Raw genomic sequence first — 13,444 nt, forward strand, 5'->3', positions numbered from 1 at the left:
GAAGCTTACAACAAATCCGATTGCATATTTGAAATCCTCTCTTCGTCCTCTACATTTTGATACTAACTTCATCACTTTTGGGTAATTTTCTAAAAACTCTAGATTTCTCTAAATTCGTTTTATAGATTTGAAATGGTGTTAATTAGTGTCTATGGCTCATTGTGATGTCGTATATGTAATTTGTATGCTCGATTTTGTTATTTTGAGTAACTAGCATGAACACTTGAAATGAGTTTGTCAAATCCTTGATTTTGGTTGATTAAACGATGTTATATGTTAAAGTTCATGTGTAAATTGTGTTACTAACTTCATATACTTCGATTTGGTGTGTTGGATGACATGAAAACCGTACATTAACATGATTATTGATTTGGTGATTCTTGGTTAGGGTTTGGTAGCCTTGATTGTGATTTTTGATGCATTAAAAGCCTTGCAATGTTGTTTATAAGTGTTTGATAGTATTGTATGCGTAATTACCTACGAAATGGGATATTATATGTGTGTATTAAGTTCCCGAATCATCTTATGCAATTTATGAACTTGAAACTTTGAAAATGGACTTTTAATGATCACTTGACGAGAAATCGATTATTGTAAATGATGTTTTTGTTTGATGAAATGTGTTTAGTTGTATCCATCGTTAAATTACCTTTTCAACGATATAAGATATGCGTTTTGAATGTTTACGGTTCATTAGTTATGTTTGTTTGAAGTTGGATTTGTGCATTAAGTGTTCAAAACAGCCCATCATTCTATCTAGTGTTAAGCCGCGGCGCGGCTCTTCTAGCCACGGCGCGGCTTAAAGCGTGAAAAAATGGCTGTCCAAATTTACAACTTTTTCATTTAATTCTAACTATGCTACACACCTCCGATTAACATGAAACTTGTTCCAACATAATTATATATGATTATAAGCTTAGAAAAATTGTCAGAGACCAGACCCGACCCGAACACGTTGACTTTTTCGTTGACTTTGACTTGGACCAAAGTTGACTTTTATTCAAACTTAACCAATACTTTGTTTAATCGTTATAACCTTTCGTTTACACTTATATCTTGCATGAAACTTGACAACGTGATTCACATGCTACATAATCGAGTCGTAACGAGCCATATGACTAATTGAACAACTTTGACTGACCTCGTATTTTACCGAAATTGATACAACCCACTTGTTTAGGTCAAGACTAGCATTCATTCATGCACATGTTTACTTTGTGAAGTACCTTTATACTCGTGCACTCGAGGTGAGATCATAGTCCCATCTTTTCAACAACTTTTATACTTTTAAAACATGGGATGAGAAATATATACGGTTTATACTTTTATACTTTGAACATAAATACGAAAGCAAAGATACATACGATTTAGAACAAAAATCCTCAAGTCCAGTTATCATTAGTTACACTTGTAGGGTGTAAGCGAGAACTTATGTTGTGTGGCCATACGGGTTTGACGAACCCTCATCCGGACGGATGAAACGTATTTTAGGTATATATGTAGGTTCTAACACTATTATGCAGAGGTAAGATTCAGTTAAGCTTTGGTAATTGGGTGCTTGTGATACAAATAAAATCTTTTGGGATGTATACTCTTTGATAATCACTTTATACTAAATCTTGTGGTTCAAAAACATACTTTACAAATACACCTATGATTTCACCAACATTTTTCGTTGACAGTTTTCTATATGTTTCTCAGGTTCATACTTGGCAACTTGATACATGCTTCTGCGTACACTTATACTTGCTTGGGGTCAAGCATACATGCATACACTTTGATTACTTACTTGGGGTCAAGCATACATACATACATACATACATACATACATACATACATACATACATACATACATACATACATACATACGCTATTGATAGCATTCGAGATTTACAACTTATATTATGTCGTAAATTATTTCATTTATACTTTATAACTTTTGTAAACTTAAACTCGTTGTCGAACCGTTGGTAAACTTAAACTTTGCAAGTCTTACACGTTTCAAATGAATGCGACATAATTTTGGTCAAACGCGTCTCATTTAGGGACTATGACCACGTAATGGGACCTAAGTTAACGGCGCCGTCAATGGCGATTTTGGCGGATCTTTACAATGGGGGTGTCGTTGATGTTTAAAAGAAATCGACTAGCAAGGTTTACGGTTACAATTATTTACAGAAGCATTACGCAGCAGCACTCATCATCATCTTCTGTACACATCATTAAACTCGCTGTTTAACATCATCATCATCATCATTTTACTCGCCACCATCATTATTCATCTTGTCGACTGGTTAGTTGTTTTCGACAAAAACAGAAGAAAAAAAAATATAAACATATAGCACAATAACAATGGACGTCCATGGGGGTAGTTTATGGTCTGTGAAAAGCGAATATAAATAGAAGTATTGCAGCAGCTAAATCGGCTGCTGGTGGCTGTTTTATGGTGGCGTGCTTTGAACAGAAAAACAGCGAATAGCAGGTGGGTGTTGTGGCGTTTGATGGTGGTGGTTTCGTGGGCTGAAACAGAAACAAAATTATAGAAGGAGGTGTAGGTGGTTGCTTGGTGGTTCACTATAGCGAAACCGAAGTTAGTAGCAGGAAAAACAAATGGTCGATGGTGGTTGTTCGAATGGTGATGGAAGTTGAGATGAAACGAGGGTGGTTTGTTTTACTGCAGTCGAAGGAGACAGAAAACACATGTAACAGGAGCAGTTTAGCAGCAAGTATTGTACCAGGAACATAACTTTCGAATAGTAGTAATGGTTTAATGGTGGAAGTGATCGGTATAGCGGCAACAACCTTGCAACAGTAACGGTTAACTTTTTGGGTGTTGTTTGACAACCGGAATCAACAGGAACAGTAGCATGGTTACGTTTTTAATTAGTTAAGCAGGTTATGGTGGTGGTGGTGGTGGTGATCGATGTTCACGAAACAGAAAATGGAGGTGATAGAGAGAAAGTTATGGTGAGTTAGAGAGAGTGAGATGGAGGTGGTGATCAAAGGGGTTTAGAGTTACGATGGGTGCAGATTGTTCCGGCGGTGGTGAGGTGGTCATGATGGTTGCTTCGGTTGACACAAGATATAGAAGAAATGTGATAGATGGTTCATGTTTTTTATGTATGCAGAGAATATATAGAATTTTAGATATAAGATAGAATGATAAATAATGATATATGCACGTTTGTATATATATGCAACATATATATAATATTATGATAGGATAGTGGGCTAGTGGTATGAAAAAGGAACGTACAGTAAATCAATTAACTTTCAATTAGGCACAGTGTTAAACAGAAATATTAAATCTCGTGAAGTTTATTTGTTTGCATACTATCGACAGTTTTTCACGGATGATGATTCGTAGTTTGTTGTTAATTAGTGGCGGATAAAGTATTCAGAAAAATACCAAATTTTTACAGTAATTATCTTTATTTATTTCAGTCATTATGGTATAAAATTCGATCATTAACTGTTTAAAATTTTTAAATAAAAATTACATCAATTGTCCGCGCTCGATTCCAGGTAAAAAAAAAAATTTAAAATTAAATAACTAGCTCCTAAATACATTTTTAATAAGTCTATAATTTATATAACTCATTTTAGGATCACCGTTTATTTTAAAATCACATAAGTTCGAATTAAACTTCTCTAAATAATAATCGAAACGTCTAACAAGTATTACAATCAGTAAATAATTATATTTAATATACTATATATATATATATATATATATATATATATATATATATATATATATATATATATATAGTGGCAGGATCAAGAGGGAAGTAACCATTCGGGGGGAAGCGGGGGGAAGCAAAAATTTTTTTTTTCCGTTTTTTGAAAAAACTTTGTTCACGAACATTATAGATGAGATGAAAATATGAACATTTAGTAGAGACACTTTGTGATAAATGTTTTTTTTTGGCGGGAAAACGCTCGAAGAAGTAATATATAACAATTATCGTGTTTTTCGAGCGTATTTTGAGGTTTTAGCTATTGAGGTTTAGATATTAGGGTTTATAGGGTTTAGAAATTTAGGGTTTAGAAATATAGGGTTTAGGGTTTAGATTTAGGGTTTAGATTTAGGATTTAGATTGAATTTTTAACACGAACGGTTTAGAGTTTAGGGTTTAGGGTTTAGGGTTTAGGGTTTAGGGTTTGGTGTTTTGGGTTTATGGAATAAACCCAAAACACCAAACCCTAAACCCTAAACTCTAAATCGGGCTAAATTTTACTTCACAAAACATGAAAAAAAACGTTCATATTCTTCACGAACAATATTATCTTGAATGTTATTTTTGTCGATCGTTTTCCCGCCTAAATATTAACATTCATCACGAAGTGTCTCTTCTAAATGTTCATATTTTCGTATGATTTTGATGCCGGAAAAAAAAATTAAAAAAAAACGAATTTTTTTTTTTTGCTTCCCCCCGATTGGTTACTTCCCCATTGATCCTGTCCCTATATATATATATATATATATATATATATATATATATATATATATATATATATATATATATATATATATATATTTATCTTAATAACAATTTAATTATATCGTATATTACTATTTTAATTACTATTTAAATATATACATATTTATTTACAAGTAAAAATATCGTGAGTCGTCGAAAATATTCAATTGTTAAATGAATTCATGAAAATAGTTCAAAAATTTTTTAGACTCAAATTTACAGACTTTGCTTATCGTGTCGAAATCATATAAAGATTAAGTTTAAATTTGGTCGAAAATTTTCGAGTCGTCACAAAAGAGACCTAGATTCATCTCGAATCACGTAAAAAAGTATGCAATCGAAAATAGAATCGAAATGACTATCTTATTGATGTTAACCAACTAATAGTCAAAACTATAAATGAATGAGAATGAATGTGTAAACACAGTTAACAAATCATAACCTAATGAGAAATGAACCATAATGTAATAACAGAGTGGGAAGGTTGGTTATACTCGAGCTTGACCGTGTCAATTGTATCCTTGCTTGTCTCCTTCATCTTTCGATGAAGAAACTATGTTTTTTGTTATTTTTGTTACAAAAAAAGAAAGAAAGAATACATTATTATTTTCTACTTTTAGTTTTTGAGAGTTGATTTTACACATCACTTTTTTTATTTATGTACATTTTCATTTCATAAAATTATAATTATGGTCCTAGAGAGTTGAATTTATATTTATATTATTATCGTAAGTAAGTGTAAAATAGAATAGATGACTTCGTGTACAAGGATGAAAGATGGTGTGCGAGACCTCCCTTATTTTTGTTTTTGTGGGTTTGGGATTTCTATATACTCCGTAGAAGGAAAGGGTAAACCCTAATAATAACAGCCCTAATTTTCTCTGCAATTTAACACAAAAATTCATTCAATTCAAACTGCAAGTAAAGGTTTTATTTATTTCTTATGAATCACTTTTACCAGTGATTGGAAAAAGATGGCGTCTTCGCGTGTTCTGAAACATCTCGTCACCAAATCCGTTATCCGATTTCGTCCCGCGTCCTCTGTGGCAACATCCTATCGATTTTTAAACTCGGAAGCTATTCGCCGTAATTGTCATCGGATCTCCGATGTCGTTTATCGCCGTGATCTTGCTGCTAAGCCCTCTTTTTTCGCAGGTACTTTTGGTGTTATTACTCTATTGTTTAATATAAAATATAATAATTATATTGCGTAGTATATAATTTGATTTGAAGTTGTGCTGTTTGTCTAGTTATACTGTACATCTGATTGCTTGCTTTAAGGTTGATTAGAGCTTAGATATCAATAAATCTAGTTTTCTACCAAATTTCAGTTGAATCGATATACATTTTAAAACCATTTATTTATGAACGGTAGATTCAAGCTATGTTTAATATCTAGTGGGTCAGATAGGCGAGATTAAAAGATTAACTAAGACGGATATGAGCATAAGTAATCCACTGTGTGATATATAATGATAATGGATTAGTTTAAAATCGGTAACATGACCTTATATGGTGATTAGTTTCTGCTATCCGTTACTTTTTAGACACGAAGGGTTAACGATTCACAAAGGCTTGATTAATTTTATTGGGCTGGTCTTGTTTCAAATAATTTTGGTAAATTTCTCATATAAGTTGCTTTTGGAAAATGGACATGTAAACAATGGGTTGACTTGTTACTATTTGTTAAATCTTCAAATATTTACCAAGTTTTAACCAGCTGTAAATTTGTATATATAATGAATTAGATATGATAAAAAAGAAAAACTTTATTTGATGCTCTTGAACTTTATTGAGAATTCATGGTAACACTTGAATCGTATTTGACTTGGTCTAACAAATAATTGATTTTGTGCTATTGCTGAATGCCTTAGGTATTTCTTTTTGTAATTATTAACCATAAATATCTTTTAAGATTTAGCACAAAGAAAAAGTAGTCAATTTTGGACCACACAGGTTATAACTAAATCATCACATTAACACCCAATTCCCATCTTTCATCTAACATAACATAAGCCTGCTACTAACAACTAAGGGGCAGTAAGGCTATAGATTAAGACAACCCTTTCAGTTTTATGTCTTCTACAACAATAAATATGAGTGGGGCTTGTAAGTGTAAAACCTATCTTAGGTATCCCTTGGTCGTTTCTTTGAACATAGCTGTAGCAGTACATAGAATGCTATGTAAAGGCCAAACTAAGGTTTAATTTATTGGCCACTGTATCAATAATAAATTAAATTAAATAACTTGAAGTAACAAATTCCTCACGATGAATTACTTAAGGAACGTGAAGGTACCGAAGCATTTCCAAAAGTTGTCTCATGTAACAGTTAAGAAGATGAGTACTTTATTTTCCAATCTGTACAGAGTTCTTCATTTTATATGATTTGGCTACAGATGAGGAATGAATTGCGATAGGTCCTGCTATAAGAAAGTAAATTCTTTCAAACTTTTTTGATAACCAATCTTATATTAGATTATTGGAATTTTGAAATGATCAGGTGCATATTGTAACTTTTGATAACGCTTTTTTTGAAATGTTCAGGTGAATATTGTAATTTTTGATTACGCTTTTCCTTGGGTAATTTTTCAAACTTTAGTACTTGACTTAGTAGTGGCTTAGAGTGTCGTTTTTGACCAAAATAACATTTGAAATTGCTTTAAACGACATAAAGTTGCTTCTCTTTTAGTATTTTTGAGAAAAACAACATTTGAAATTGCATTAAACGACATCAAGTTGCTTTTCTTTTAGTATATGTAAAATATATATATATATATATATATATATAATAATAAGATTGTGAATGGTGTTTTTTAAATTTTTATTTAAGATATAATTTTTAGTTTAATTTAATTTCAGATGTGTGTAATCGATTCTCAACCACCAGGAAGCTGTGTCGAATAACAAAGAGACTGTTTGAAACAACCAAGTCCACTTCAAAATGGATCGAGCCTACCATAACAAAAGAAGATGATGAAGGCCTATACGTATCCATACACGTGTCTAACGTGAATGTGGAAGATGTGAAGGTAAGCGTTAGTGACAACACCGTGTTCATCCAAGGCAAAGATTTTGACCAATTCATAATGTATATGTGTTGGGTAGATTTACCCGATATCGATTCACCAGATAAAATCTATAACCGTCGTGATATCAAGGCAGAGATGTGCACGGATAAGGGGACGTTAAAGCTAATTGTTCCCAAGTTTAAAAAAGATGAGATGGCCTACAATATTAATGTTCAAGAGTTTAAGAAGAAACCATCACTGGTGGGTGGACACATGGATTGATTTCTTAGTTTTATGTTTTGGCTCCCGTTGTACTTTTGGAGTATAATAATTACCAAACTTGTGTAATTGTGTTCCATTTGCCATAATAATATAATACTAGTGAAATGACCCGTAGAACTACGGGTTTGTTTAAACGAAACAGTTTAATAATATATATTAGGTATTAAGTGAACGTAAATGCTAAAGTCATTTAGTTTAATGACCCGTGGAACTACAGAGTCCGACTAAGAAACTCGTCAGCGGAACATTTCATCAAACACTTAAAATACATATTAAACAATTCACATCCAATTATAAGAGATAATATTGGTTGTAATTTTATTTTAAAAATGTAAATTAAAATATAAATAAAGAATTGGTTTTCTTCCGCCTATCTTTTATACTTTTCCGTACTCAATTCAAAAAAATTGATTAAAATAATTCAAAATTATTTAATTTTAATAGTTAAAATAATTATTAATAAAATTTAATAATAATTAATTAATTAATAAGATTTAATTTTAATTCGAAATTATTTAGATTAATGACATCATCCATCATGCTTAGATTTTTTTTTTCTTTTTAATTTTTTCTTAACAAATGAATTAGCCTAATAATGACATAATCATTGTAGGATTTTAATATTAATATTAACTATAGATTTAATAATAATAATAAATTAATAAGATTTAATTTTAATTCAAAATTATTAAGATTAATGACATCACTCATTATGCTTAAAATTTTTTTCTTTTTGATTTTTTCTTAACAAATAAATTAGTCTAATAATGACGCCATCATTGTAAGATTTTAATATTAACTATAGGTAATCCTTTGTATTCCGTATTTTTTTTTTAAAAAGCTAAACATTGCATTAAACTCCAAAGTATAGAGTTCATCAACTGATTAACAAGGGGCGGATTAAAAACTAGGGAAAATGGCACCAAAATGCATTGAACTTTCATCAAAATCCTATTGTATGCATTCGACTTTCAAAAGTCCTATTGTATGCATTCAACTTTATATTTTCTTCTATTGTATGCATTCAACCTGTTATAACAGGTTACCTTCTAGGTCACCTTCTAAATATTTACATATTTAGTCCCTCATATTTGTAAATTCTAATTTCATTAGTCCTTTTGTTAAACAAAACATTTATATCTTCATACATACATGGAAACACGCCATGGAATATAACTTTATATCATTGCAAACACTATTTAAGGATACTTTAACCTAATCTCTAGGTGATGTCATCTTTTAATTTTTCATTTTTTCCTACTATGTAAAATTGTATCTAATTGATTCGTTCCGTTTCATTTTACATTTACATCTTCACTACTTTCGAGCCTTTGTAAACCGTATTCAACCACTATGGGCCATTTTTGAACCATTTTCGACCTAACTTTTGACTAAGTTTTGTTTTTGAGTCACTTTAATACTTCCTAACCACTTTCAATGGTATATAGTTTGGTTGTTGCCATTGGTTCAATCCTTCCAGGAATGTACTCTTTCATAGGCATTGTTTGTTTTAGCTCATGATGGTGGTGAACTGATGATGTTATAGTAAGAATGTGAAGATGAAATAAACTCATAGTGATTCAAGATGGTGGTGATAGCACTGAATATACCGAGCATTTCTCCTAATAGATGTGAGTTACAAACAAAGAATAAAAAAGGTATGATATGTTGCTAATAAATTTTAGTTGATGATGCGGTAAATGGACATAAAAGAAAAAGTGATTTAAAGATAGGTGATGTTAGCACACCTGGACATAAAAGAAAGAGTGATTAAAAGATGGATGATATTTGTGCACGTGAATGAATTGATGTGAAAAATGTATTTCATCTTCACGTTAATTCGTTGGCTATTTGTATTATATTGCTCATGTAATCAGTGTCATGTGAATTATAACATAGTGAAATAGCCCAATTCAATTGTTTATTTTTTTGTTGTTAACTGAATGTATATAATATATACTCCGTAATAGTTAAACATTTTCAATTATATATGCGTGATTATGCAAATTTAATTCTACATTTTTTGTTCAACAATTTTTTACTCTACATTTTTTGCTCAACAGGTGAACACGTTGACAAGATTAATGATCATTTATTAGTAGTCCCGGAAGATGAGATCACTTACTTGAGTTGTGATAGTGTTGATGAGAGTGACAACTATGAGCGACTAATGATCATTTAACAGAAGGACTAATGAAATTAGAATTTACAAATATAAGGGACTAAAGATGTAAATATTTAGAAGGTGACCTAGAAGGTAACATGTTATAACAAGTTGAATGCATACAATAGGAGAAAATATAAAGTTGAATGCATACAATAGAATTTTTGAAAATTGAATGCATACAATAGGATTTTGATGAAAGTTCAATGCATTTTGGTGCCATTTTTCCTAAAAACTAAAAAGACACCAAGTTACAGACTCATACCTCTTCACCAAATGCCCCTTCACCAAATGCCCAAAACACCTATTTCATCCAATACCAATCTGCAATTACATTATACACCACCAGTAGCTCCTGTCGGGTTAATTTTCCATTTCACAAAATTGCAACTGAATCTTGAGCTCCTCTATTCGAGATCCATGTATGGTACATTACTTTTAAATTTGCTAGAACATCCTCATTTAGTATTGTGTTTCTTCTATCGGGTTACTGTGAACAAGCTTATTTCTCCAACGCCAAATACTTCATAGCAATGCGTATCTTGAAGCTAGTGAAAACTCGTTTAGTCTCTTATCACCCATTATGTAGTTGTTAATATCAATAGCATTTGAAACACCTGTCGGGACTGGATTCGGACAACTCCACCAATTCGAAAACCTTCTCCACAGACCACAGTGGTAAGATATATCTATCTACATGAAGTAAACTAGTGGTCTAAACATTCAGGAGCATCAATGCAAAAAGGGCGACTTACAGTATTAACCTGGATGCCACATTCGGCTATTTTCACCCGAGTTGGGAGCCCGTTAAGATTTAAATGTCAAACGAAAATATTAACTTTCTTGGGAAGACATAGGATCCATTTAATTTCACCCAATCCGCTGCTGCAATCAAGGGTTAAGTCATCAATTAAAGTTCATAGAGACTTAACCACAAATATACCTTTGAAGTTAATCTCGCTTCCACTTTGTTCCTGCACTTCCTTCGTCGAAATTCGGGGGAAATAGAGTGTCAAGCTGTTCAGTTGGATGGTCCTTCCTGTAGGATTAATGTGCAAGGTACAACATATAACTATATGGCTAAATTCATTTGAGCCTTCGGGGTCACACATATATACACATAGACATTAAATGAAATATATATATATGATATATAAATATTACTCGAGTGACGAAACAAGTTAAAATACTCCGTTATGAATTAATTGAATGATTAATTAATTTTGAATTAATTACTTATGATTAGTTGAATATGAGAAAATTGAATAAAGGAACAACCTGGAACTCATTAGAAAATGTCATACAGCTCATCATCTATAAATAGTAATGCAAATGTGGTTTCCTTTAGCACCACAAATACTTCTTTTGTAAAAAGGTGAAATGGACGTGAGTTTTTGTTTTATTAAAGAATTCAGAAAAACAAATATTATAAATACTCATTCTTGTTATTGGATCACTTTTTAACGAATAATACATATAATAGAACAAGTTCTTTTGTTCATGCGTAAGAATGAAAAGCAAACATCACGTTTGCTTGTTTGGTCTTTTTCAAAACGAAACCTAGAAGTATTACGGAGTGTTATTTATTTTATTATAATAATTAGATTATTGTAATAAGAGTTGCTTGGGTTTGGACTAGCATCCATTGGCGTTGTTTGAAAGTGTAGTGGACTATCCAAAGAGACGATCATACTCTTTGATCGTAGGTTTCTCTCCGTTCATCAGTTTCTTCAATTGTGAATTACATATTTTGATAATTATTAGTGGTGTAACTGGATCTTTGGGATCGTTAATCATGTGCATGTTTTATTAAATTTAAATATATGAATATTTAATTTTGTAAATGGTTTATAAAATAACAATTGACTATTATTTTAACTATCTGCTGCATTAATCTGATTTAAAAGTACACACGATTATCCAACAGTGGTATCCGAGCCGCTTTTACACCATCTTAATTGTCGCGTGATTTTCTTTAGATTTAGCTTTGTGGTGAATTGGTAAAAGTTAAAACCTTTATGGTTTTGAAAGTCAACTTTGTTGATTACCTCATGACGCACAAATAAGATCTGAAAAAAATCACTGTTATAAATTTTGAATTTATTTTTTATGACTTGAATAATTGTTGTTTATTTCATTCCATGGTTGTACACATGCATTATAACCATGGACAAGCCATATGTAGGTTTTAATAATGTAGTTATTAAAATTGTGATTACACATATAGCCCATAATGCCCCGACCTATGTATGATTGTTGATTACGGCAATATTAAGTCATATTGATTTATAAGAAAGACCATTTTGAAGCCAAAGTTGTATTATATTTATTTTTCATTTTCATAGTATTGTATTTAAGTTTATTCTAAATTGTAAAAGTATTAGATTAGTTGTATTTTTTTAATTTTAAATAAATGTAATAAGATGAAGATTAAAGATAAAGATGCAACGTGAAGTTTGACTTAGAAGATGGCGAACAGGTCAATTTGACAACGATGACGTTTGTCAATTTTTCACTTGATTCTTGAATTAAGTGGGAGCTACGATATTACCCTTAGTTTGACCTCTTGATCCCATGTCGGCTCATGGGATCAAGCATAGGATATTTGGGCTAGGCTATGTGTGTGTGATGCATGATATGGTTGTGTTTTATTTTTGCATTTATATATAATTGTTGATTAGAATATATGCTAAATGTTTTTGATGAAAACATCAAATAAAACCAAAAACAGTTTCAAAGATTAAAATTGATGATTTTAAAAGTTAAACTCTAACGAGTTTAAAGTTAAATATTTTTTGAAACACAAATTATATATGACCGAAATCTTTTAAAATTGTTTTAAAACGATACACATTTGTGTATTTGTTACTTTTATATATCAAATAAAATAACAAACTAGACGCATAAACACGATGGACATATATTAAATTGGTTAAAATGATTTTTAACAAATGGTGTAGCGAATCTTGTGTGCATGCATTATTCATTAAACACAAACTTTTTTAAAATACCCGTCAAATTTAAGTCATGCCATCCAATGAGCTTGCAAACACTCCTCGTTATTTTTTGATTACGGTGAGACCTAATTAAATTATAGCCACGAGGTGGATTTTCAGTTACGAGTGAGACTAGGCTGAATTTCCACAATTTCCAAATTGGACGACTTAATCGTATTCACGATGAGACCTGAATTCGAGGCAAGGATGGGACAAACATGCTAGTAGATAATAGTGGTTTGTTGAACTGCACATATTTCTAGGTCCCATAAAGATCTAAGAGTTGCACATGTGATGCAATTGGTACTCTCTACCTACCAGTAGACTCTATAACTGCTAGCTGATCAACAGATGTAGTTATGGAATCTCTATGTGGATCTTGGGCTTTCATAAATTAATTGTTTTTAAATATATTAAAACTTGGGTAATTAATTTATTAAAGTATTATATCGAAAATACTAAAATTGAACCTTGTTCTTTTGTAGATGTCAAACAATTAAAACGTAAA

The 13,444-nt window shown here is 31.3% G+C and overlaps 1 protein-coding gene across 1 annotated transcript; it reads left to right on the forward strand.

Annotated features, from left to right (window-relative positions):
* The first annotated feature begins 5,263 nt into the window (after positions 1-5,263).
* Positions 5,264-7,910, forward strand: LOC139864811 (23.6 kDa heat shock protein, mitochondrial-like). The gene is made up of 2 exons (XM_071853381.1): positions 5,264-5,639; positions 7,346-7,910. Exons 1-2 carry the CDS (start codon positions 5,459-5,461, stop codon positions 7,774-7,776), a joined length of 612 nt encoding a protein of 203 aa, XP_071709482.1. The 5' UTR covers positions 5,264-5,458; the 3' UTR covers positions 7,777-7,910.
* The last annotated feature ends 5,534 nt before the right edge of the window (positions 7,911-13,444 follow it).

Source organism: Rutidosis leptorrhynchoides, chromosome 8, assembly GCF_046630445.1.
Source record: "Rutidosis leptorrhynchoides isolate AG116_Rl617_1_P2 chromosome 8, CSIRO_AGI_Rlap_v1, whole genome shotgun sequence".
Classification (NCBI taxonomy): Eukaryota; Viridiplantae; Streptophyta; class Magnoliopsida; order Asterales; family Asteraceae; genus Rutidosis; species Rutidosis leptorrhynchoides.